The sequence below is a fragment of the Echinops telfairi genome, unplaced genomic scaffold (assembly GCF_000313985.2).
Source record: "Echinops telfairi isolate 266 unplaced genomic scaffold, ASM31398v2 ScPeMD7_7420;HRSCAF=8458, whole genome shotgun sequence".
Lineage (NCBI taxonomy): Eukaryota > Metazoa > Chordata > Mammalia > Afrosoricida > Tenrecidae > Echinops > Echinops telfairi.
This window is the reverse complement of record NW_022111320.1, coordinates 54327125-54349608: the sequence shown is the minus strand read 5'-3', so window position 1 is coordinate 54349608 and position 22484 is coordinate 54327125. Positions and strand designations below refer to the sequence as shown.

General features: G+C 56.6%; 1 protein-coding gene across 10 annotated transcripts in view; it reads right to left on the bottom strand.

The window, feature by feature from the left end:
- Window positions 1-238: 238 nt before the first annotated feature.
- Window positions 239-22484, bottom strand: part of CACNA1D (calcium voltage-gated channel subunit alpha1 D) — a 364222-nt gene continuing 341976 nt past the window's right edge. For 9 of the 10 annotated variants that reach the window (XM_004715209.3, XM_045297543.1, XM_004715208.3 and 6 more), the window contains 8 exons: window positions 11715-11840; window positions 10630-10997; window positions 9657-9683; window positions 8442-8591; window positions 7091-7254; window positions 4520-4641; window positions 2596-2916; window positions 239-552 (listed from right to left, as the gene is read on the bottom strand). In XM_004715209.3, the coding sequence (XP_004715266.1) occupies window positions 259-552; window positions 2596-2916; window positions 4520-4641; window positions 7091-7254; window positions 8442-8591; window positions 9657-9683; window positions 10630-10997; window positions 11715-11840 (1572 nt within the window). In that variant the 3' untranslated portion in view covers window positions 239-258. The remainder of the gene's footprint in view (window positions 553-2595; window positions 2917-4519; window positions 4642-7090; window positions 7255-8441; window positions 8592-9656; window positions 9684-10629; window positions 10998-11714; window positions 11841-22484) is intronic. The other variant, XM_004715211.3, reaches the window with a different exon arrangement.

Genomic DNA, 22484 nt, shown 5'->3' with positions numbered 1-22484 from the left:
GGGGCTGGACCTGCCGCTTCCCACAGGGTCCCTCGGGGCTGGCCGGAGGGGGCGGAGCCTGTGGGGCACAGCGGCGCTCCGCACCTGCTCTCCGCCAGGTGTATGGCTTCCTTGAGGCGTGACCTCACTTGTAGGAAAGTCTGAAGTGAATGAGCACTCCACACTAGTGCCTAAGCCTTCCTAACTACGAGGCACTTTCCCCACTGCCCCGCCCGCCCCCTCCGTGGCTGCGCCCGTCACCCCCAGCCCCCACTGGTGCTACAAGGTGGTGATGCATATCATTTCATCTGCCAGGTCCTCCTCGTATCTCCCAGGGTCTGGCTCTTCGTCGCTGTAGCCAGGACCGAAGTCTTGTAGCTCACAGTCCTGCTGCGGTGAGACGGGGCCCATGGCACCGTTGGCCCGGGCACTCACACCCCCGCTAAGCAGGTGGCTGGCGGCACTCTCCATCTCATCGATGGTGAGGTCACAGGCATCGGCAATTTCATGCTTTGTGGCCGACACAAATTTGGGGTCCCTTGCGTACCGTCCTAAGCCTTCAGAAATGAGGACCTGTGCAGGGAAGAGGAGCTAGAGTCAAAGGCAGGGCTGGACTTTCAGGGCCTGGATCATGTCTGTGTCTGGCTGCTTCACCATGCCTAAACGTTGTCTGTAGATAAAAGCAGTCAGGTTCTACAGCCAACCCACTGCAAAATGTAGCAAACCGTTTGACATCTTTTGCCGATACTGATCACAGATTACGCCCCCTGGGAAGGGGCTGGGGCTGTGTTCAAGGTCAACTAGCACTAGGTCAAGACACTGACTCACCTCATTGCTTGCTTATGTTTCTCACTCATGCTATTACCTATTAAGTATGCAACACACTAGCTGTGTGACATGCGTGCCTTATGAAAGATCTCTATGTCCCATTACATAGAACCATTGGAAAATACGTTCTCGCGCTCAGTCCTGACATGGGACAAGGAGGCCCTGTGCCCCGCTGTCTGTCTGTCTTTACTATCTTCCACAATCGCTAAGTCATTCCTGAGGACCCGTTCAAGTATTGGGGACCCCCTCACCCCAATAGGAAATGAGGGAGAACCCAACCCAGGCACCAATGCACGAAGCATGCTAAAACCCACCAACATTAGGACAGTGTGGGCTGGACCTGCTGCTTCCCAGGGGTTCCTGGAGGGGGAGGCTAGAGTGGGGGCTAAGAACTTGGTACACTGCTGTGCTCGAAGTTTGGCACTTATTTCGGGTTTCTGAGACTGACAATCTTTGTTAAAAGTAGGATGCCTCATTTCTGTCCCACAGAGCGGTGGGTGGGTTTGAACCATCAACCTTGTGGTGAGCGGCCCCATACTTGGCCCACAAAACCACCAGGGTTCCTTCCTACATGACACATGCATAGGAATGAAGGCAAGTGGTTCTGACACTGAAGCGGTCATCGGAGCTCAAACCCTGCCTGTGGCCCAGGAAAAATGCATGGATACACACCGTGGAAAGTGGCTTTGATGTGAACCATTAGCACACGCATTGCACTGGGCAAACCTGCTCCACACGCCCTCTTTAAGGTGACAAAAAGCAAGGGGGTTACTTTGAGGATGAAGGTTGTCCGACACATATGCATCCCCACATCCAATACCCTCATGTGGACAGAAGAAGGAAGACAGAAGAATCGGTGTGGTTGAACCGTGGTGCCCGAAGCGAATATTGAAAGCACCGTGGGAAGCCAAAGAACAAGCAGATCTGTCTCCCAAGGAGGAAGGCCAGAGAACTCCTTAGAGGCAAAGGTGGCGTGCCTGCCTCTTATGTACTTCAGACAAGGAGTCAGGAAGCACCAGTCCCTGGGGAAGGAAACCGTGCTCGGTCGAGGGGATGGGCAGTGTAGAAGACAGCCTTTAATGAGGTAGATTGGCCCAGTGGCTGTGTCCATGGGCTCAGATGTAAGGGCAGCGGTGACGTGGTGCAGCACTGGGCAGTGTTGGGCACTAGGGGCTGGAAGGGACGCAGCAGCAGGAGCAATGTCTGCCCTGATGGCACAATGGCTAAGCACTTGGGTTGATGGTTTAAACCCATGCAGTGGTCTCTGGGAGATAAGACCCAAGGATCCATTCTCTACTAAAGGCTACAGCACAGGCCTAGGAAGGCCTAGAGGGGGGTCTCCTTTGTCACAAAATTCTCCTTTTTTGCTGGGAGCTGAGTGCCACAAAATATCATCCACCGCCCCTGCCTTGCTTCGACTCCTAGCAGCCCCACCAGACTGGGTTTCCGGGACCAAGTCTGTATGGGAGCAGCCAGCCTCCTCCTTTCCCTCTGCTCAGCTGACAGGTCTGAACCAAGGACCCTGCAGTTAGCAGCCCAGTGCTTCTTCCATTCCACGCCCCCCTACCCACCCCACCCCCGCCCCACCAGTACGGGTCGTTTGTGAGGATTGGCAGTGGTGGCCCTGTTTCATATTCATGTTGTAAGGCATGTTCACGTGCGTGGCCTTTCCTCTTTTAGGGGATTGGAGTTCACGCTACCATGTGGGGGCCTGGCCCCAAAGCTGCTGCGCCTCGCTGCCCCGCTCCTGGTGTGTGCTTCTCCAAGGCCAGGAGAGGGCGTACTCACTGCCTCCACCAGGCTGTCCGCACTCCTCTGCTTGTCGCTGTTTTTGTTCCGGAAGCTGCTGGGGACAGTCAGGCTGGCCGGCGTGAACGTCCGATAGGAGATGTCGGGCTCATCCGTGTACCAGGAGCTGCGGTGCAGGGACGGCAGGCTGCCGTTGACCTGGTCCAGGGACTCGGTCTGCTCTACCTGGATCAGGGGGGTGTAGCAGGGCGTCCAGTCCTGGCAGGGAGGGGTTGCTGGAGGAGTGGCCCATGAGAGGGCCGAGTGGCTCGGGGAGTACTTCTGGGCCTGGCTTGAATCTAGGCCAGCAACTGCCATGATCTGGGGAGAGAGGAGAAGATGGGGAGACCAGAGGGCCTTCACGTTCAGCCCTGTGGTTGCGCGACAGGCCAAGTGGGTGGACTTCAGAAAGGTGTGAACGCACTGGGGAAAGTTAAGTTCACTGGCAGTGAGGCACCCAGCTTCCCAGCAAGCTGTTTCCCTGGGGATCCACACTCCATCACCAAAGACTGCTGCCAACTGAGAACCAGCCGCTACTTCCCGAACCTGCTTCAGAATCAGCAGAGACGGGCAGGCTGCGAACGATGTGGAAGAGCCTGCTGCCACGCTTGCTTCAGTGTCGGAATGTGACTATTAACTAACTACGTGAGCAGACTGCTGCTCAGTGTCAACACAACCAGGGACAAGCAACAATCCCCCAGCTCACAGAGAAGTGCAGCTGGCCGCGCCTGTTCTACAGGGACCGGTCAGTCAGCAGCTTCGGGTGCCCTCAGAGGCCAGGGCACAGTCCCTGCTGTGCACACCTACAGCTCTGCCTGGGGAGGCCCACGCGGTGGCGCGTGATCCAGAGGTCTGCAGGGAGCAGAGGGAAGCTGGACGTGGCCTGGCCAAGCCTAAGTAGGGGGAGGGGCGGCATTGTCCTGCCTGTGCCCCTTCCTACTGGGTACCCAGCTGGGCCTCCCAAAGGCTGGTCCTTCTGTGAGAATTCAGGACAGAAATCAGTAGGTGACGAGCGAAGGCGGTGGGCAAACCTGTGAAACAATGAGCAGCACCCTCAGTCATTAGGGGCAATGCAGATCCAATCTGCAAAGAGACACCCCCCACCCCACCCCACCCCAGTAAAGATGACTCTGGCCGCCCAAGGAAAGTGCTGCTGAAGGCGCCGAGAAACAAACGGGAGCTTCCCGTCTTGCGCAGAGTCCTCAGCTGCCCCGGGAGCTGTGCGCCAGCGTTCCCTGGGGTCTGCCGTAGGTGGACAGAGCCGCGGAGGCCATCAGTGGGCGGGTGAGTGAGAGGGTAGGTGGAATCTGACAGCTTCTAAGCCAGAGGGAACTGTGCCGTGTGGAGCAGCGCACACACACGCTGCCGGCTCCCACGGACAAAGGAGGTGTCTAGCTGGAGCGGCGCAGTCGTAAAGAAAGGAAGTGTGCAGGTGGGGTGGGGTGAGGAGTCACTGTCCACAGGCAGGGGCACTGGGCTTCTGTCGGGCTGACCATACACCTCTGGGAATGAGTCGTGGTGACAGCTGTACCACACGGTACAAACTCACTGCTATCGAGTTGTTTCCGGCTAACAGCGACCCTACAAGACAGGGTAGAACTGCCCTGTCGATTTCCAAGATGGTAACTCTCTATGGGAAGAGAGCCTTGTCTTTCCCCCAAGAAGTGGATAGTGGTGTTGAACTGCTGACCTTGTGGTTAGCAGGCCAACATGTAACTCATTCCACGAGGCTGTCTCAGAACCTTGACAGAGGATGGCTATGAGTGGGGACTGACTCGATGGCAGTGGTTTTTGGGGTGTGTAAAGGTTCTCCCCTTCCCTTCTGGAGCTGGCAGCAGAGGGGCTGGGGGCCTTGTCCTGTGGGGGAGTTCTGGGCAGGTGCTGCTCTGAGGCTTGTCCAGCAGGTGGAGCAGGGCTGGCTCACCTGTTGCTGCATCAGGTGCAGAGGCAGGGCTGTGCGGCGGGGGAAGGCAGGCGACGGCGGGAGCTCCTCCTGGCTGTTCTGCCTGCGCAGGCACTCGAAGTTGAAGGAGGGTCTCCGGTTGGCTACAAGTCAAAGCACGACGTTCAGAGCAGAACCAGGTGGGTGGCATGCACCTGGGGCGCTGGGGGACGGAGCCTGCAGCAAACACCTCGAGCCACAGGCCCCAGAACAAGGACTGTGAGTGCGGCTCGACATCTCGGAGGGGGACGTGAAGGAGAAGAGGCCCCACTGAGGAATGTTCTAAAACTTGAACAACACATCAGCGTGTTCCAATGCTCTGCCATCGTTGTCACCTGTGCTTTTAGACGCTGTGTCTCAGGAGAAGCTCAGAGCAGCCCAGAGAGCAACATTTCCTGAATCTGAAGGCCTGGCCCAGAGTACTCTGGGGAAGCTGACCCTTCAGTTCTGGGGCACAAGGCCAGTTAGGGATCCCGCAAACATGCTGACTGCCCTGTTCTCCTCTGGAAATGCAATGGGTCTCTGAGGCCTGCGGCTTCTCCCGTGTGGGCATCTCCCGTGTGGGCATCTCCCGTGGGTGACGTGAGATGTGTCTCCACTTCTAACAGAAGTGACTTGCTACTTTTCTTGATCTGTTCAACTAGGCGACTAGTCAGTCTTTCTGCCGAGCAAACCCAACTTCTCTGGCCCCAGAGACTGCTAACAGTAAAAGGAACTCACACGAAAGGTGACGGCTGTCCTGTGAACAGTCAGTTTAAAGAGGCTTGATATAGGTAGGGGGAGGCTAAACTGAGGATGTGAGCTTGAAATCTGCCCCCCCACACACACACTCACAGCCCACGCGTGTCCCCCACAGGGCCTAGCACTGCAGGGGCTTGCCTATCATTTGCTAGCTATGGCGGAGTCCTCTCGACAGCTCCCGGCTTGATTTCTGCTTCCTGGGCTCAGAGGGCAGACCCCATGGCCAGGATACTTCCTCATCCTCTACAGGAAGAACAGAGGGGCTGCCCTTGGGCGCTGCTCAGGCACCAAGGATCGGCACGCACCCAGGCTCAGAATAAGGGGCACATGAAGGCCTGGCTGAGCCCTCAGCAGACCGCCTCCCACAGAGAAGGCAGATGCCAGGCCTGCTTTCTCAGGCCCAGTGCCCGCTGAGCCCCACTTGGGGTCCTGGTTTCAGTGTACCCAAGGAACAGGCGTCCATCCCCATCCACACAAGCCCAGTAGGCCTGACTCCGAAGGCAGAGGATCCGCGCAGGGGAGTAAAGCTGTGCTCCCTCTCGCTGCATGCAGCGCCTTTGGGGTTTTGAAATGGCCTGAGGCATGGCAATCTCGGAGACCCAGTGAATCGTCCTTTTGAGACCACCAGCCGCTCCGATGGAGGAATGCGAGGCTTTCTGCTCCTGTGAAGAGTCAACGCAGGGGCAATTTCACCCCGTCCGGCAGGGTCGCAGCGAGTCAGCCTCAACTCGACGGGAGCAAGCTGGGCGTGGGTGTCTGAGCCGAGCAGGTGGGCTCTCCTCGCCCCAGGTCTCAGTGGATGGGCACGGAGCATGCTCCCTTTTGGTAGGCTGGTGCTCTCACCAGCTCAGGCGCCTCCCTCTCTGCCGCTGACACCGCCCCGGGGATGGGCTACTACTCCAGACACTGAAAATGCTGGCCAGCTTTGGAAGCAAAGCCCGCGGCCGTGGAAGGCAGTGGGCACCTCCCCGCACACTGTAGTGCGGTGTCTATGGAGTGTGCAGCACTGCCCTCGGCACAGTTACCAGAGCCCGGCCTGACTATGCCCCTTGGCAGAGCTGTGACAGCTGCGGAAGGCAGCATGCCCTGGGTGCCACTCCAGCCCTGCTCCTTCTTGTGGGTGCAGCTTGGCCAGCGCAGGAGCCCCTGAGGCTCAGCCATTTTTGGTCACGGATTAGAGTCTGGCCCAAAGATGTGCTCCATTCAGAAGTGCCAGAAATGGGCATTTGCCCCTGTCACTAAAATGCCCAGGTGCCCAGCTGGGAGTGGGCTGGGGCCACTGCACTTCTTTCTCTACAGCTATCCACGGCTGTTCCCACTCCTCTGACCTAGGCCTCGAGGTGGCGTGGTGGTGCCAGCTACACCGCAGCTGCAGAAGACAGCAGATTGTGGGAGCAGCCCGGTGCTCCTGGTCCCAGAATGGGGAGCACTTGCTGGAGGGCCATGGGAGGACAGGACCAGCCTGGTGAGTGACTGCAGAGGCAGACACCAGGGCTTCCCAGGGGCCCACTCCGGACTTGAGCCAACCCTGTCACTTGCCTGTGGAGCTGAGAGCAGCCGCAGACCACAGCTCTGGGAGCGACGTGCACCCACCACCCTGCCTCGGGGTGGGGCTGCTGTTCTCAGCATCAGCAGCAGGGCTGAGCCGGCTCAAACTCCCGCCCGGGTCCCATGGCATGGTGCAACACGGTACGGCGAGGAAAGCTGGTGGGCCCTCCCAGCCGAGACCCGGGGACAGAGCAATCAGAGCCTCAGGGTCACACGCACGCAGCACTGGGGAGGCTTCGCCCAAAGAAAGCCGCCTGGCCTCACGTGTTGGGGTTGGAGGTAGTAGCCGTCTCCTGGGAGACCTCCCGGGGTCATAGCAGACAGGCGAGTCCTCTTCCTCCAGGAAGCCGTGAGGGTAATGGTTGCCCCAGGGCCTCTCCAGCTCTAAGTTGCGGGCTAGGGATCTGTCGTAGAAGCCACAGTGGTGCCTAGCGGTGGGAAGGCCAGAACAGAGGGTGGGTGAGGGTGAGCACCATCCCAGGTAGCAGGCCTGTCCGGCAGTCTGGACACCGCTGGACCAGGTGCTCAGCTTCGCGGAAGGCTCTGCATGAAGGGACGGCAGGGGAGGCTCAGGACTGGAGGCCGGAGGCAAGCGGCTCTAGGGATCCCAGCCCCAGGGGGGCCTCAGCCAGGGTCAAATGTGGATTTCAGATGCCCCGAAGCTCAACTGATGAGAACCCTTCTCCTGAGGGGAGGGCCTGCCTCTCCCTCCCAGGTGCCAGGTTGGCACCTGCATGTGGCACAGGCACCCAGGTGCTAGCACACTCCAGAAAAGGCCCATGTGAGGCAACAAGGGCTCGCTGTGGGTTCTGGGGGCATTACAGAGAGGGTGTGTGTGTGTGTGTGTGTGTGTCACAGAGGACAGGGGCACAGGGTCAGTGGCTCCTCTGCCCCAGAGCCAGCATCTGAGGGTGGCAGGAGAGGGTGCCACAGCAGAGGGCCGAGGTGGGGAGGCTGGCATCTCCTAGTAGCTTAGGCACCAGATGGGACCTCACTGCACCCTGGCTTTAGGGGTCATGGTCAGATGCAGCCACATGTAACTGGTGTGTCTGCACTGCTCTGTGCACCCTCCAATGCGTGCCCCTTGTGACCTCTGCTGATGGGATTCACGCTCATCTCATCATCTCCATCTCTGGGGCAGGCCCGACTAGTGTGCACGTGTGTGCATGCGTGGTGCCGATGTGTATGTGTGCACCTGTGTGCGCATACGTGTGAGTGTGTGCATGTGTTTATGCACGTGTGTCCCCGGCTAGTCAGGCTGCTGTGCCAGCAGGGCCCTGAGCCAGAGCTCTGGGCGTTCGCTAAACAGAAGCTGCGCTCACTGGAGGCCTGTGGGGAAGGGCTGACCCAGCTGTGAAGCAGGCCCAGGGTGCCTTCGCAGAGCCTTTCCTGAGAGACGTCAGGGGCTGCTGGTGCCGGTAAGTCACAGGGTCAGAAAGAACAGGCTCCCCTGGGGCCTCCTCTGGGCCCCAGATCTCCTACTCTGACTCTGTCCGGCCTGGAGTTTGCTTTCCTGGCCAGTGCAGTGCCAGCGGCCCCAGCAGGGGGGCAGATGGGGCAGGAGAGACAGTGCAGGGGAAGTGCCTCATCTGAGCCCCAGCCGGCTCCCAGTCACCTGCTTCCGGTGGGCGAGCCGTCGTCCTCATAGCACTCCTCACTGCTGAAATACTCCTGCTCCCCCAAGGAGTGGGGGTCCCTGAAGTAGCCGTGGGTCTCTGCCTCTTCCCGGCAAATAGTGGGGAACTGCTCCTCCCCAGAGTCAGACCTGCAGTTGGGAGGGGGGATCTGAGAGCTCAGGCAGGGACAGACCTTGCGCAGCGGCACTGTGTTGGTGGTGGTGTTGGGGGCAGTTTCTCAGTACCCTCCACAATGCTGTGCCAACCAGTATGCCAGAGGCCATGGGGTCTGGGGGGGAGGGGGGCAGGGCAAATGATTTGCTCGAGAGCAATGCACACAACGATGGGCGGGGGGCGGGGGGGGGGAACCCCTCTAGGTGCCCAGACCAGCTACTCTGACCCTCTTCCCTCTCCGCCTGCTCGACAGAACAAAGATGCCCCGTGACTGACTTCGCACGGGGTCAAACCCACGGAGGGCGGCAGGCAGCTAAACCTCCACAGACTCCCCCCAGCCTGAGACTAGCAGGACGCCTTCTTCCTGGAACTTGGCTTGCAGGACGCCTTCTTCCTGGAACTTGGCTTGTCCTGGCCTGAGCCCCAGGGAGGCCGGCCAGCCGCCCACTGACATCTGCTTTCTGCCAAGAAGGGACTGGACTCCCAAAGTTCTCCACAAGCCCACCACCAACCACATCTGGTTCAAGCTGCTTCTGATTCCACTTGATACCATTCAGCTGAAAGACCTAGCCTGCCCCACCTCCCGCCCCGACCGACCACTCTGCCCACAACCCAGCTCAAGGCAGCACATGTACAGCAGGTGTTACCACAGGGGGCCACGGGGGAGGGGGTGTCCCTAGTTGTGGGTCTTTAGGAGGGTTAGGTCATACATTTACTAACCACCCTGCCTACCCCCAGAAACTTGACCCATAAAAGCAGATAGAGCTGGCCAGCTCCACAAGCCTGGGCACCCCAGGGGCATGCAGTGGGCCCCCCAGCCCATGGGACATGCCTATCCTGTGACTCCCCGCCCTTGGGCACTAGCAGTTGATGCAGACGGGGGTCGGGACGCTCCCGTGCTTCCAAAGGAGCCAGCGGTCTGCCCCCGCTGGTTGCGTGGCCTTGTAGAATCGCCCAGGCTACTGGGCTGAGGGGCTTTTCTCCTTCCTCAGCAACTAGAGAGGCCAGCTAGCAACCCTCGCAGAGCAATGAGCACGTACCTAATGTAAGCTTCGTAATAGCGGGTTCTGTCCAGGAAAGGCAGAGAATGGGAGGGAGGGAGGGAGGGAGGGAGAAGACAAGAGTTATATGTTTCCAACATACTTGAAGGGCCGCTATCAGGCTCCCTCCTAGAGCAAAGGTCGCAACGCAAGGTTCCCGGGCCAGATTGAAGAGCATTGACTGACACGGCACATGTTTAACAGGTTTGGCAAGCGTTGAGAGGGCAGGTCACAGGACAGCACCAAGCCTGAGTGCCCCTCCCTGCTCTGGCCCAGTCTTGGGGGCTCATTCCTGTCACTGCCATCTCCACTGCACCACCTGTGTGAGTTCAGCGTTTCTAAATGACACGGGTGGGGGGTGGGATCAAAGGAAGAAAAATAGTCCACCGTATCCAAGGAGATAAAAAGAAAACCAAAAAAACGCACTGCCATCGAGTCAATGCTGCCTCACAGCGACCCCAGGGACAGGGTACAACTGCGCCTGTGGGTTTCTGAGACTGTCGCCCTTTACGAGGGCAGAAAGCCCGGTCTTGCTCCCAAGGCTGACCTTGCAGTTTCAGCATCCCTGAATCAAGTTTTACTGGGATGCACCCATACCCGTTGGTTTCCGTCCTGCTCCTGGCTGTGCGCCAGCTACGATGAGCGCTGAGAACTCGCCCCAGACGGTCCGACAAAGCGTGGACATGCACCGTCTCGCGCTTTACGGCATACATTTGCTCATCTCTGACCCAGAGCTGAGCTGGCACCGTGGGCGTGCAGGGTTTCCCGCTGAGTTCCGGGCACCACAGAGCAGCAAAGGAAGGCAGCAAGCTTTTCGCGCAGCGCCTGGCAAGGCCGAGCCCGTGGCACTCACCGGTGCTGGGGGTGGTGGGAGGGGTGGTCTCCTCTTGGTTCCCGAGCTCGGGCACAAGGGGGCGGGAAGGGACACGGGCTGACTCCACATTACCAGATGCAGACACTGCAGGAAGGTTACCTTTTAATACTGGGCCTTCTTGGAGGTTCATGGTCATGCTTGTGGGAGGAGTGATGCCCATTTTCAGATACATGCTCAAGGTTCCCAACGCTGGGCCGCTTTCCATGGGCAGCTTTGGACATATTGGCATTATTGAGATTGGCATTTGTTGAGTTGGGAACTTGCTTTCCTATGGAATTATGGTTATGATGGTTATGACACACCGAATTTCCTGCTGGAGGAAACAGCGGTTTCTCAGTATCACTTGCAGGCGGCATTGAAGGCCTTTGGACATGCAGGGGACGGTGGGTGGTATTGGTCTGCTGAAGGGACTCTCTCCTATCACTATTAACATGATTGACATGGTTTCCAAGCAGGGCACCATTTCTCTGCAAAATAATGGGAGACAACACCAGGTAACTGAACAAGCAATTGAGGCAGCCAGCTACGTTAGGTCATTTCTTTTCTACATGAAACACATATTCTAGGTAAGTGCCCTGGGATCCCTGTAGAACAGCCTGGGTGTCTGAGTCACCAGGGTGAACGTGCTAAGGTAGTAGTCGGTCCCCCGTGCAATGAGGAAGGTTCCTGACTCCTGGGCAGGGGAGCAATCTCTCAAATCAGCCATCTGGGTGCACATCCTTCCAGATGCTTCAAGCTGTTGCACCCATCCGGGCCAGTGGGCAGTCCCAGCGCTCGGGCAATAGCCACATCTTCTGTGCTGCCAGGCTGTGGGCCGGCTGGTTGATCAAAGGACTGGTCTGGGGAAGCGAGGGGTGGGAAAGGCGGCTTCTGGAGGGGCCCAGGATGTTCACACACTGACACAACTGGTCAGTGGCTGTGCCGAGCTCCTCAGAAGTGGACAGTGTGGGTCAAGCGGGGAGGCTCAGATTATGAGCAGACCTGCCCTCGAGGAAGTGCCAGTGAATGGGAACACACATTGGGGGGTGGTGTCTACTGGGGAGCAGGGGGCTCTGCAGGCCCCTCCAGGACTTGGGGCTAGCTTGCATTTTCCAGACACTCCTGTGGGTCATTAACTGTCCACACTGGAGTCTTGCTCTGCTATGTCCTGGTGGCCAGTGTGCAGCAAGGCGTGGAATAATTACTTTGAACATTTCTTCTTCTGCTGCTTCTTCTTCTCGTTTTGCTTCCTCTGGCTCATCATCTTGCAAATCACATGATATAGCTCTCCGGATCTCTGGCCCAATATCATGAAGTGTCCTTAATCCCGCCTAGATCAATGGAAATGGCAGGACAGGTTAGACAACAAATGCACCTGGTACCAGCTGGGTCTTGGCTTTGCTCCTGCCTGAAGCAGCTCTCGGGGTTGGGGGTGGAGGGGACTTCTCCACGGGGCGCCCGGGGAACCTACTACTTGGATGATTGGGACGGAGGAGAGCCCTGTGGACTGAGGGCTGGTGGTGGGGAGTTCAGAAGGTCAGGATGGCCACAGACTGGAATGCTTTAGGCCGTCAGTCCAGGGAGCTCCCTTTCAGACCCCTATCCCCCGCCTGGCTGACTGGGCATCAGGGCTCCAGGGCCAGGAAGAGGAGTTGCCAGGGCCTAGGGCCCCCACCCGCGTCTAAGTGGCACTGCTCAAAGGGGCCGGGCTGTCCTAAGAAGGGGATGAGGAAGGCTGGAGGCAGGTACCACAGGACCCAGCAGACCAAGCAGGTGTCAGGGCCTCTGGTTCTGCGGGAAAGCCATGGGGACACGGGAGTGGCACAGCCCATCACCACCGCCCGCAGCACACTCAGGACCGAGACACACAAGCCACACACGCACACAGACCTGGGCTGCTGTGCAGGGTCCCAGCCTCCGTCCAGGGCCACCCTCGGCGCCCTGGCCCACAGCAGGGGTCCGCATCCTCCCAAAGCCCACAACCAATGGAGAGGCACAAGGTAGCTTCCTCCAGCCCCTTCAAAGCCATCCTGTGCTTCCTTGGCCTTCTTCAGCTGGGTCCCTGCTCTACTGGGACAAAGGCTGCCTCCTCTGAAGGCCTGGGGGAAGGCTTTCCATAGCCCACAACTTTGCTGGGGAAACCTCCCATGATGCTTTATCAAGCCTATGTGGGAAGAGGTGACCGTCAAGTGGAAGGGAAAAGAGCTTGTTACTGATAGAGCAGTGTGGTCCCTCCTGCTCTTCCCACCCGCACGCTGGAAGCTAAAGCCACCCTGCTGGACCCAGACAGCCACCGCATCATGCTGACAGTCGGCTCCATCAGTTTCAGTCTTGGAGAACATGAAACACTGACCAAGTGGCAGGCCACAGGAAGGAGGCCACTTCCATGTCCTTCCCCAACACCTGCGGTGAGTGGACAGCTGCGGCTGGGGCACAGGCGTGGCATGATGACCACACTTGAGTCAGGAGATACACTGTGGACCCAGAACCTGGCTGTTGGGGGAGGCGTCGGCGGGTCTGGGCTCTGCGGTCGGAGGCTGCTTAGAGCTGGGTTTTCTGCAAAAGCCACAGTGTGACGCTCCTTGGAAGGGGAAGCTGGACAGGGTCTTCCCGAGAGGCAGAAAATGGCCAGTCCCGCAGGCGTGCCAAGCCCACCTTTGATGGGTGGGGAGGGGCCTCCGGCCTTTTCCACTTTGTGGATGTGGGCAGTGAGGGAACTGACAGGGGTCAATGGTTTAGGATTCCTGGCTAAGAATGCTGTGGTCTTGTAAGACAGGAAGTTGAGGCCCAGAGCCAAACCCGGAACAGCTCCTGCTGCCTCTGATCACCGGCATAAGGTGTGCACACACCTGAGTGCGCACAAACGTGCACATGCACACACATTCCCATTTTCCAACTCCCAGGTGGGCTTGTTTGGCTTCATTAAGAAGCCAAGTCTAACGTTGGAAACAGCTCTAGCCCAGCAGAGCTGCAGGCCTGTGCCGAGTCGGCCTGTCTACGGGTGCACACATCCCCGCCAGGTCAGCTGAGCCGGGGCTTTCGGGAGTCTGCTTTGGGACTGGCTGGATATCAAGGTCTGCTAGAGATCTGTGACCTACAAACAAGGAGGGGTCTGAGATTGCTGCTGTTGTCCAGACAAAGTCACCCACGTCACAATCGCACCACGCCAACACCCGGCACAAATCGCACCCAGTAAGGAACCCGTGTGGCAAGGCAGGGCCACCAGAACCCTCTCGGCTTGTAAGGACATTTGCTGGCATCAACTGATTGGACTAGGTCTGAGTAAAAGAGATAGAAAACTATTTATTTGGACAATTTTTAACATCATCCCTTGTTGATGGATTGACATTTCACTGAAATACACATGTAATATAATTGCATAATAACAGAAAGTTTCCAGCACGTCTTCAATGAAACCTGGGGTGAGGATTCAGGTGAGGGGAGGAAACGCAGAGAGTAGACACAGGGCCGGGCATCTGTTTGCAACTTGAACAGTGAACCCTGGGGGAGGGGAGGAGTGACCCAGGAGCCACTTCCCCAGAAGAGTGAGGACAGCGCTTCTTAGGGCAGAGGGCATCGCTCTGCCCAGACACAAAAGGAGAGTTTGGGATCATGGCTACATTGTTGCTTGCTCCACACAGAACACACACCTTCTAAAGAGTCAGGGAGGGCCTTTAGGCTTTCACATGAACTCGGGAGGGGGACGGGGTAAGAAGGGTGTGGTTGGGAGTGAGAGAAACAGATGCTCCGACATTTGAATGGAAAGGAAGCCTAAGCACAGCACCCTGGATTTCACAGATCGCAAAACAGGAAGATGCAGTTTGTCTTTCCAGCACACGCACCAAGCCTCACGGCAGTTCAGGCTGCTCCAACACTTCCACAGGCACACGTGCCAGGGCCCAGGAGGCAGAAAACGACTTTGAACTCTTTCCCACCCACCCACAGTCCTAAAAAAATAAATACAAAGGACATTCCCCTTGAAATACATACTTCACGATCAATAAAAGGTTCTATCCCTCCATCTTCCACATCTGGGTCTAAAGCACTATTTCCGTTTGAAGTGTGGCCATTAGCATGTAAACCAACAGGACATGCCGCCACATGACATCACTTCCTAGCAGCACAGCAGGAGCATGGTGTTGCACAAGCACAGAGAACACTTGAAGGAGAAACAGGATGGACTTGTTCTAAGATGTCCAGTCTTATAAAATGTCAAACAGAACCAAGCCTTTTTTATTCTAAAATGCTAGATGTGATCATAGTTTGTTTTTTTAAAAAATGAAACTTTGTAGACTGCTGTCTTACATTTTAGACACCGTTTAGTTGGAGTTTTTTATTTACTCTAATTAGTAACACACACACACACACACACATCCCCCAACCATAAGCTCTCTCTAAACATTTCTGAGGCAGCAGCACATAATTATGATGTACTTCAACATCAAATATGAACAAGTATTCTCTCTCCCTTCCTTTTGCCCACTTTTGGGGTGATCTGGTTCCTGTCTCGCTATGCTCGCTCCCTCAGACACATCGGGCAACCACCAGCTCCCACCCACTCCAGCAAGCACGCCCAGGAGCTCCCCCCACTCCCCACCCAAGCCCTTCTAGACCTGCACTGTAACAGTGAAGAGAAGAGATGCGGTCTCCAGTCTGGACAGGGCCCGGCCATTCATCTTCGGGGCAGAGAGCGCCGGGCTTCCTATCTCCAGCCCCTGAGCCTTAGGATGGCAAAGCCTGCTTCCCATCCCAGGCAGGTCTCACTCAGCCAAGATTGGCCCTGCTCCCAGCCATCCTGGAAATCTCTAGTTCTGATTAACCCTTGAGCAAACTGGAGGGGATGCTTTCAGACTAGCTCTGTGAGGAGGAAGAGCAGGACATTACATTCTTACAGAATAAACTGCTCATCTATAAGCTGTCCTCTGCCTCCTACATGCCCCGCCGCGCCCCCCCACCCCCCCACACACACATCCCTTATTTTGTTATTGTCTTCCTCCAGGGAAAAGGTGATGGTGCCGCCTTTCTGTTCATTGTGAGCAGGCCTGGTGGTGTTCAGTGTCAGGGAGGAGCCTCGTGCGTCTGCCGCTGCATTAGTCACCCATGACTCCTACCCTCTCCGGTGTCAGCTGCCGAGCTACCCGCAGGCTCCTCGGGCAGCCCTTCACCAAGGGGCGAGCACCGCTGGATAAACAGGGTCTTGTTTTGTTTTACCGTCGCTGTGGAAGACAGCGGAACCATGCACAAAGTTACCTCCAGTAGCATAGGCCCTTCCCCTCAAAACCAGCTTTGAGAGCAGTTTCAGCTCCGTCCTGATCCTTGGCTGTCATTTAAGACCAGGACTGGAAAGTCTCGCCAGTTTTCTGGTGATGGAGCGAGGGTTACTGGAAAGTGGTTCTGCAGGGGCTTGAAACTGCAGCTTCTGTTCTGAGCGCACCTTCACATTTGTACTGTGGTCTCACCGGCCCTTGGGCAAGAGAGCGGGAGGGAAGGCAAGATTCTTCCCATTTGGTTACATGACCTGCTCATTCTTCCCATGACACACGACACTGAGCTCTCCTCCCCATGACCACCACCAAGAGAGAGCCATGGCATCTTCTGGGCAAAATGCTGGAAGGAACTCCCAGCCATGCCCAACTCGCCTACCAACATGACTATGGGCACCACTTAACCCGAGCTCTCTTTCAAGGGACTTAGCAGCACCCCTTCGCGACTCACTGGAGGCGACATGTTAGCATGGGCTGCTATGGCAACGGACCCTGTGCCTCAGGTGTGAACCCCCAGCGAGCTGAGACTGTAAGAAGCCACTTCTACCGTGCACCCCTTCGGATCCCTGTCCCCAGACCGGCACATTCAGTGACCCTGGGCTGAGTGCACACGTGACAGAGCGCTCAGCCTGCACGTGGCGCGATACCAGGGGCAGAGGAGCCTTCTGTCTGTGTGGGGAGATGGGGCGCTGGGCACGGGCAGGTGTGGGAGAGAGAGAACCTAGGACTAGTGCCGCTACACAAGGTACATCGCGAGGGGGCTTCGAAAAAGTTTCTCCGCTGAGAAATTCCCCTATTTTCAAATTCCATTCTCCCTGTAACCTTTCAAAGCTCCTCAGTAAAAGGCCTCACCAGCCTCTGCCTTGAAGGGAGAGAGGTGCTGGTCTGGTCTCCTCCACCAGCGGTTCTTAAAGTGCGGCCCCGCGACTCCCTCGGATGATGATCTGAGGACACCCATCCCGAGAGCACAGAAGCATCTCCCGAAGGCCCCCGATGAGTGCGGAGAGCAGCGCTCTAGCCCGTTGCCATCCTCGGTTCTTTAACAGCTGCTCTGCTTACAACGCCTGCTCACCAGGTGGCTGGAGCATGGACGCCGGCCTTCAGGCCAGGGCAGGCTTAGTGGACAACACAGTAAAGACAAGGTGCCAGAGAAAGACGCCGATACACAGGAGCTCCCCAAACCCTTCAGAGTATGCAAGGGTCCCCAGGCCACAATGTCTGAGAACCGCTGGAGGAGACCAACCCCCCACGGACAGGCAACACTTCTCTCCTCAGAGCAGGCACTACCTTCTCACTTCCCGGGGATGCCGCTGAGGCTGATGGGTCTCTGCCACTTCCAGAAGAAAGTGGGGTCATGTGGGGTCGCTAAGCTAGTACTTGGCATTCTTTTCATGGGCTGCCTTACAGCCGCAGAGACTTTCCTCAGGTCCTAGAAGTGCCCCCAATGAACCCACCCACCAGGTCCCTACCACCATGGCCTGCCGCTAAGTTTTGGCAAGCTCTTGCCTGGGGACAGCTGGATCACAGTGCCTCGGGCCTAATGTGGGTGGCTAACCTGAACACCAAACTCACTGCTGCTGTGTCCACGATGAGGCATCAGGACCCACAGGCAGGGGTCCCGTCGCTTTCCTGCATGGCGGCTGGTGGTTTTGGACGGCTGACCTTGCAGCAAGCAGCAGCCCAACTGGTGACCATGTGGTCACCAGGGCTCCTGTGGGCATTACACACAAGAGCATTCTACAAGACTTAAGATCTCAGACTTCTGTCTACTATAACTCACCTTTATTTTCAGTCATTCTATTTTCTCAGAAACTTTTACAAAATTCCTGTATGAAGAGAAAGATTAGCCACCTCTTTTCTGAAAGTGCATAAAGTGCAATACCCAATAACCTTGCCCTCTTGCCCGTGAACTGCGGGGGATAAGTCAGAGCAGAGGCGGAGGGCCGCCCAATCTGACACTTCTTTCTCTCAAGTGGGTGTTGCCTGAAACTCGCCCCCAACCCCAGAGTTTTAGGGTTTAATGCAGCAGATTCTGAGGCCTAGAAGCTAGCCTGCTGTCAGTGTGTCAGCAAAGACCCCGGCAGAGCCACTGTGCTACCATCCTGTGCCTCCACCAGGGCTCCCTGAGCCAATGGCAAGGCCTCCCTGCAGGGCGCCTGTGTGCCCCCCCTTCCAGGGTCCATCCCCCAGGCAGCAGCACAGGGCCAGGTGGGCAGGACTCACTTTTGATTCATGCAAACAACTCTCCAGCTGACATTTCCCGGCTCCTTGGAAGGGTTGTGGGGAAGGGCAAGTGGACACACTGCCCACAGAGCTTCGCAGGACTGTGTGTGTGTAAGCTTGGTTCTGGAAGAAAGCGGGGGTGGGGCGTGTGTGTTCAGAGTCTGTTTCCAGCCAGGCTGGTCAGACTATCTGGAATAGTAAGAGACATGCAGGCCAAAGGGCCTATGTCCAGGGCACAAAAGACCTGACTGGGCAGCTCTGTGTGGTCACGTATAAGAAGGGCCTGCAGGAAGTGCCCTCCCCCTGTGGCCACTGCTCCCTCCCAGAGCTGGTCCCCAGGACTCCATGTTCTCCCAGGCTCCCTGGGGAACTTTTCTGTGGGCCCCAAACAGTGCTTCCTGGCTCTCCCCTCTCTACGTCTCCCCCATGCCCGCTACTGCGCACATGCCCACGCCACGGAGACACACACACACACACACACACACACACACACACACACTGCCTCTCTAGCCAGCACAGAGCAGCAGGCAGTACGGCTAGCAAGCCCTTCTCCCCTCTAGACAGTTGGGAGGAGACACGGGTTTGGACGGTCCCCCAAGATCTCTGCACTGGGGCGAGTTGGGAACATCAAATGGGCCATTCTGAACATCTCGGCTTGGCATCAGTTGTGTGGGCTCCTCGCAGAACCCCGGGCATGGCGGAGACTGATGTCTGCAGGCAGGGAAGGAAGCTCACTGAGCAGCTGCTTTGTGGGCACAGAGAAGAACCAAACACAACAAACCACTGCTTTTGAGATGTGAACGGCCACCTGTCAGGGTTTACCTCTGATGACCCAGTCACGCGCATTTCCTTGGTATCTTAAAAGTGGGGAGCGCTCTCTTTCGATGGGCCACTCCAGTGACAGAAAAGAAAAGAGAGGGAAGAAGAGCAAGAGGGTCTTAAAGTTCCGGTAGTAAACAGGCATAGGAGATTATTATTGGTGTAGCCTTAATAATAAGCATTTATACGTTCAAAGTGCTTTACAATCACTTAGCTATTCCTCACAACAGCCCTGTGAGGTAGGTCGACATTATTGCCCCCATTTTACAGATGGGGAAACTGAGGCACAGAGCGGTTAAGTGTCTTGCCCAAAGTCACGCAGCAGGTGAGCGCTCGGAGTCGGGATTAGAACCCAGGTCCCCTGACTCCCAGTGTCCTTGAAACTAGGCCACACTGCTTCCAAAGAGGCATCCCCAGGCTGGCTCGGAGCACAAACTACAGACGCACAATGTCAGATGAGGGTTGGGTGTGCGGTGTTTCCGGTGGACACGCTGGGATGGAACCTGAGGCGGTGTCTGGATTGGTTTGGCATGCGGGTGAGTTAGTTGAGATGGGTGTGTCTGCGCTTCCTGTTCTGTCCACTCCTCGCTGCTTTTGAGCTGGGACTGCAGCGAGCGGGCCGGCTGGTCAGAGGCATGACGGACGTGGGCAGGAGAGGAACTCGGTCGCTCAGCGCCAAGGGGCCTGCCAGGCTCTGGGAGTTCAGGCAAGCTAGGGATGCAGGACTTTGGAACGGAGTCAGCTGCCCACCTTGGGCAGGTCTGCTTATTCTTTTTACGATTATTATTAACTTTTTTTTTTTACTGGCCAGCATCAGGCAGTTGTGTTCGCTTCATTTCTCTGTGGGGCTGCTGGCCCCTTTCTGTGCTCTCTCTTTCTCTCTCTCTCTCTCCCCCTTACTCTGAGTCTCTGCTTGGAAGGCAAGACTGTAAAGCCCGGTTTGCTCCCTTTCAAGGCAAAGGGCCACCGTGAGCAGCATTGGTGAGGGGCGGCCACGACCCGGCTTCCACCTTCCGCAGGAGTGCTTTGCTTGGAAGGGGTCTCCCTGGGGCCTTGGGTTTGATCAGTGTTTCTCCCGAAATGCTGTTTCAGTAGAAATCAGCCCACTTGAGACTTTTCCCTTTCAAGGCTTAGCCACAAGCGCCTTCCGACTAACGAGCTTGGTGCCGTAGCTCAGGCAGAATATTCTAAAGCATCCGTTCAAGCATCTGAAACAAACGAATCAGCCAGTGAAATCTCATCTCTTAGCATCTGTTCTTCTTTCTCTTAAGAGTTTTAAAATAATCTTTTAGGGCTTTAGATGGAATCATGCTTTAAAAAAAGAAACAAACGAAAAGCACCTCACTACCCTGGAGCCTGAGGTGACCTCACGAGGGGTTTGATGCTGTCCATTACATGTGGCATGCCCTCTTTTCTCTGCCCCGTGCACCAGGCCTCCCTAAGAAGGCCACTTCAAGGCACACCTAGGGCAAAAAGATACATGCCTTTCTTGTGCGCCTCCCACGTTCCACGTTGGCAGGGTCACAGCTTGCCAACGATACAATGGAACCACCTCATTCTTTATGGCTCCGGACAACGGCCTCCTCCCTACACCCAACTTCCAAACAGACTATCCCTCTATAGGTTTTGGCCACTGGATTGACAGGCTTCCAGCTGGGCTCATGGAGGGGCAGGCAATTCCTTGGGTCCCATCAGAGAGCAGAGTCTCTTGCATTGAAGGAGATCTTTGGGCGTCAAGAGAAATGAACCTAACTTTCCCCACATGGGGACCGCTTCTTGTTCTTATCCACAGGACACTGGACTAGTTTGTGTCTGTGTGGGAGGGATGGCGAGACACCCAGCATGCATGACGACTGGCTCCGGGGATGGCATGCTGCCGTGGCTGCTCCTCGGGGCACTTGCAGGTCACTGGGATGCAGCAACAATGGGTGGAGGGTGGTGCTGAGTCACATGACAGCAAGCATAGCATGTCAGGGATGCAGGAGGAAACAAAAAGTCAGATGCAGCTTCTCTACTGCCCTCTCAGGGAGAGGCTCGAGAGAAGGTCGTTTCAGAGATGAGGATGGATGGGGTGATGGAACTATGCACTCACACAGATCACAGAGGGCACTGGCTGCCAAGCTCCTGCTTACGCTTGGCCCAAGGGCGCTGAGGGCCACGGAGGAGGCAACACTGTCGCTGGTCTGACTAGAGGGAGACCAGATGGCGCCCTCTGCTGAAAACCACTGCTAAAGGCCGCTGTGTGTGCTTAGAGCCATTGCATGGGGGATGCAGAGAATACGGACCCGTTCCAAACCCGTTCAGACAGATTGCACTCTACGCAGCACAAGCACGCATGCCCAGGGCTCTTCTGGGCCCACACGCGGTCACTCAGCTAGCCATGCGGCTTGCCGTCAGGGAAGGAAGCGGCTGCCCCGCTTTCCAACAGGCTGGGACCACGACCCTGGGCTTCCTCAGGGGTCTGTGAACTTGTCCTGGTCAGAGTGTGGGCAACATGTCTCCCACATCGCCACTCCTACCTCCCCCCCACCCCCTGCTGCTGTGTCATTCCCTCCCCCCGCCCCCCACGCCCTGCGCTCATCCAGGGAAGCATCACTCACAGCAAAGGATGCGAAATCAGGAGAATTCACCTTCCAAAGACACAAGTTTTTCTATTTTTAATGTTTGCTTCAGAATCAAATGCTTACACAGAACTCGTCAGGATTATGAACCCAAGTTAATCTTCTCTGCTGCACACTCCACATGAACTATGGACATAGCGTCCACTGCCCACAGAACCATGTGAACGCGTGTGGACATTATCAACCAAGTAGAAATATGTGAGCTTCATCAGAGAAATAAAACTCTTCCAATAAGCAACAGAGTGGAAAAAGGAGATTAAAAAACTCTCGGTGTTAAGTTAACACAGTGTAGGAGAGTCTCTTCACCCAGGCAGGGTCAGCACCCTGGACTCTTCAACTTAGGGCTCAGTGGTCCAGACCACACATAAAACGTGGTCATCATCAAACCATCTGTGGTTTCTGCATGTTTTGAAACAGAAAAACACAAAACAAAAAACTAGATCCAGCCACCACAGCCAATACTGAAGCCATCGAGAGGGGCCGCCTTGGGGCCCTCCTGCAGCTGGCTGCTGGCCCTCCGTGCTCCAGCAGCTAAGAGAAGGGGTTCAGGACAAAGAGCTAAGTGAAGACACAGGCACCGATGGATGGCTCGTAGTCCCCTTCCAGAACACCCACGAAGTTCCAACCCCACCAACTAGAATTCCAGAATGTCAGCGGAGGGGGTTACTGTGTAACTCTGACCTCCGAGAGGGGAGAACCATCAAAGCCACGTTCGTGCACCCAACTTGGCCACGCTCTCCTCAAGAATGCACAGTCCAGACTCCTGTCCAAACACACACATCTGTCCCCTTGGCTTCTTTCAAGGCTAGTGGTGAGCCGGGCTCCAGGAGGTCAGCCACGGGCAACAGCCCTTGACCCCTGGAGCCCACACCTGGGCTATCTATGTGCTGTCGTTCTGTGCTACCTCTGGAACAGGTGACCAGAGAAAGGGCGAGTGGAGATTGTCTTCAGGCTTGTGGCTCTCCTTCCCTCCACTCTGGCTCCCGTCCCACCCCCACCCCCCACTCCCAGCCCTGCAGCTGTCTGGGCACCACCAAGGCTCCTCCAT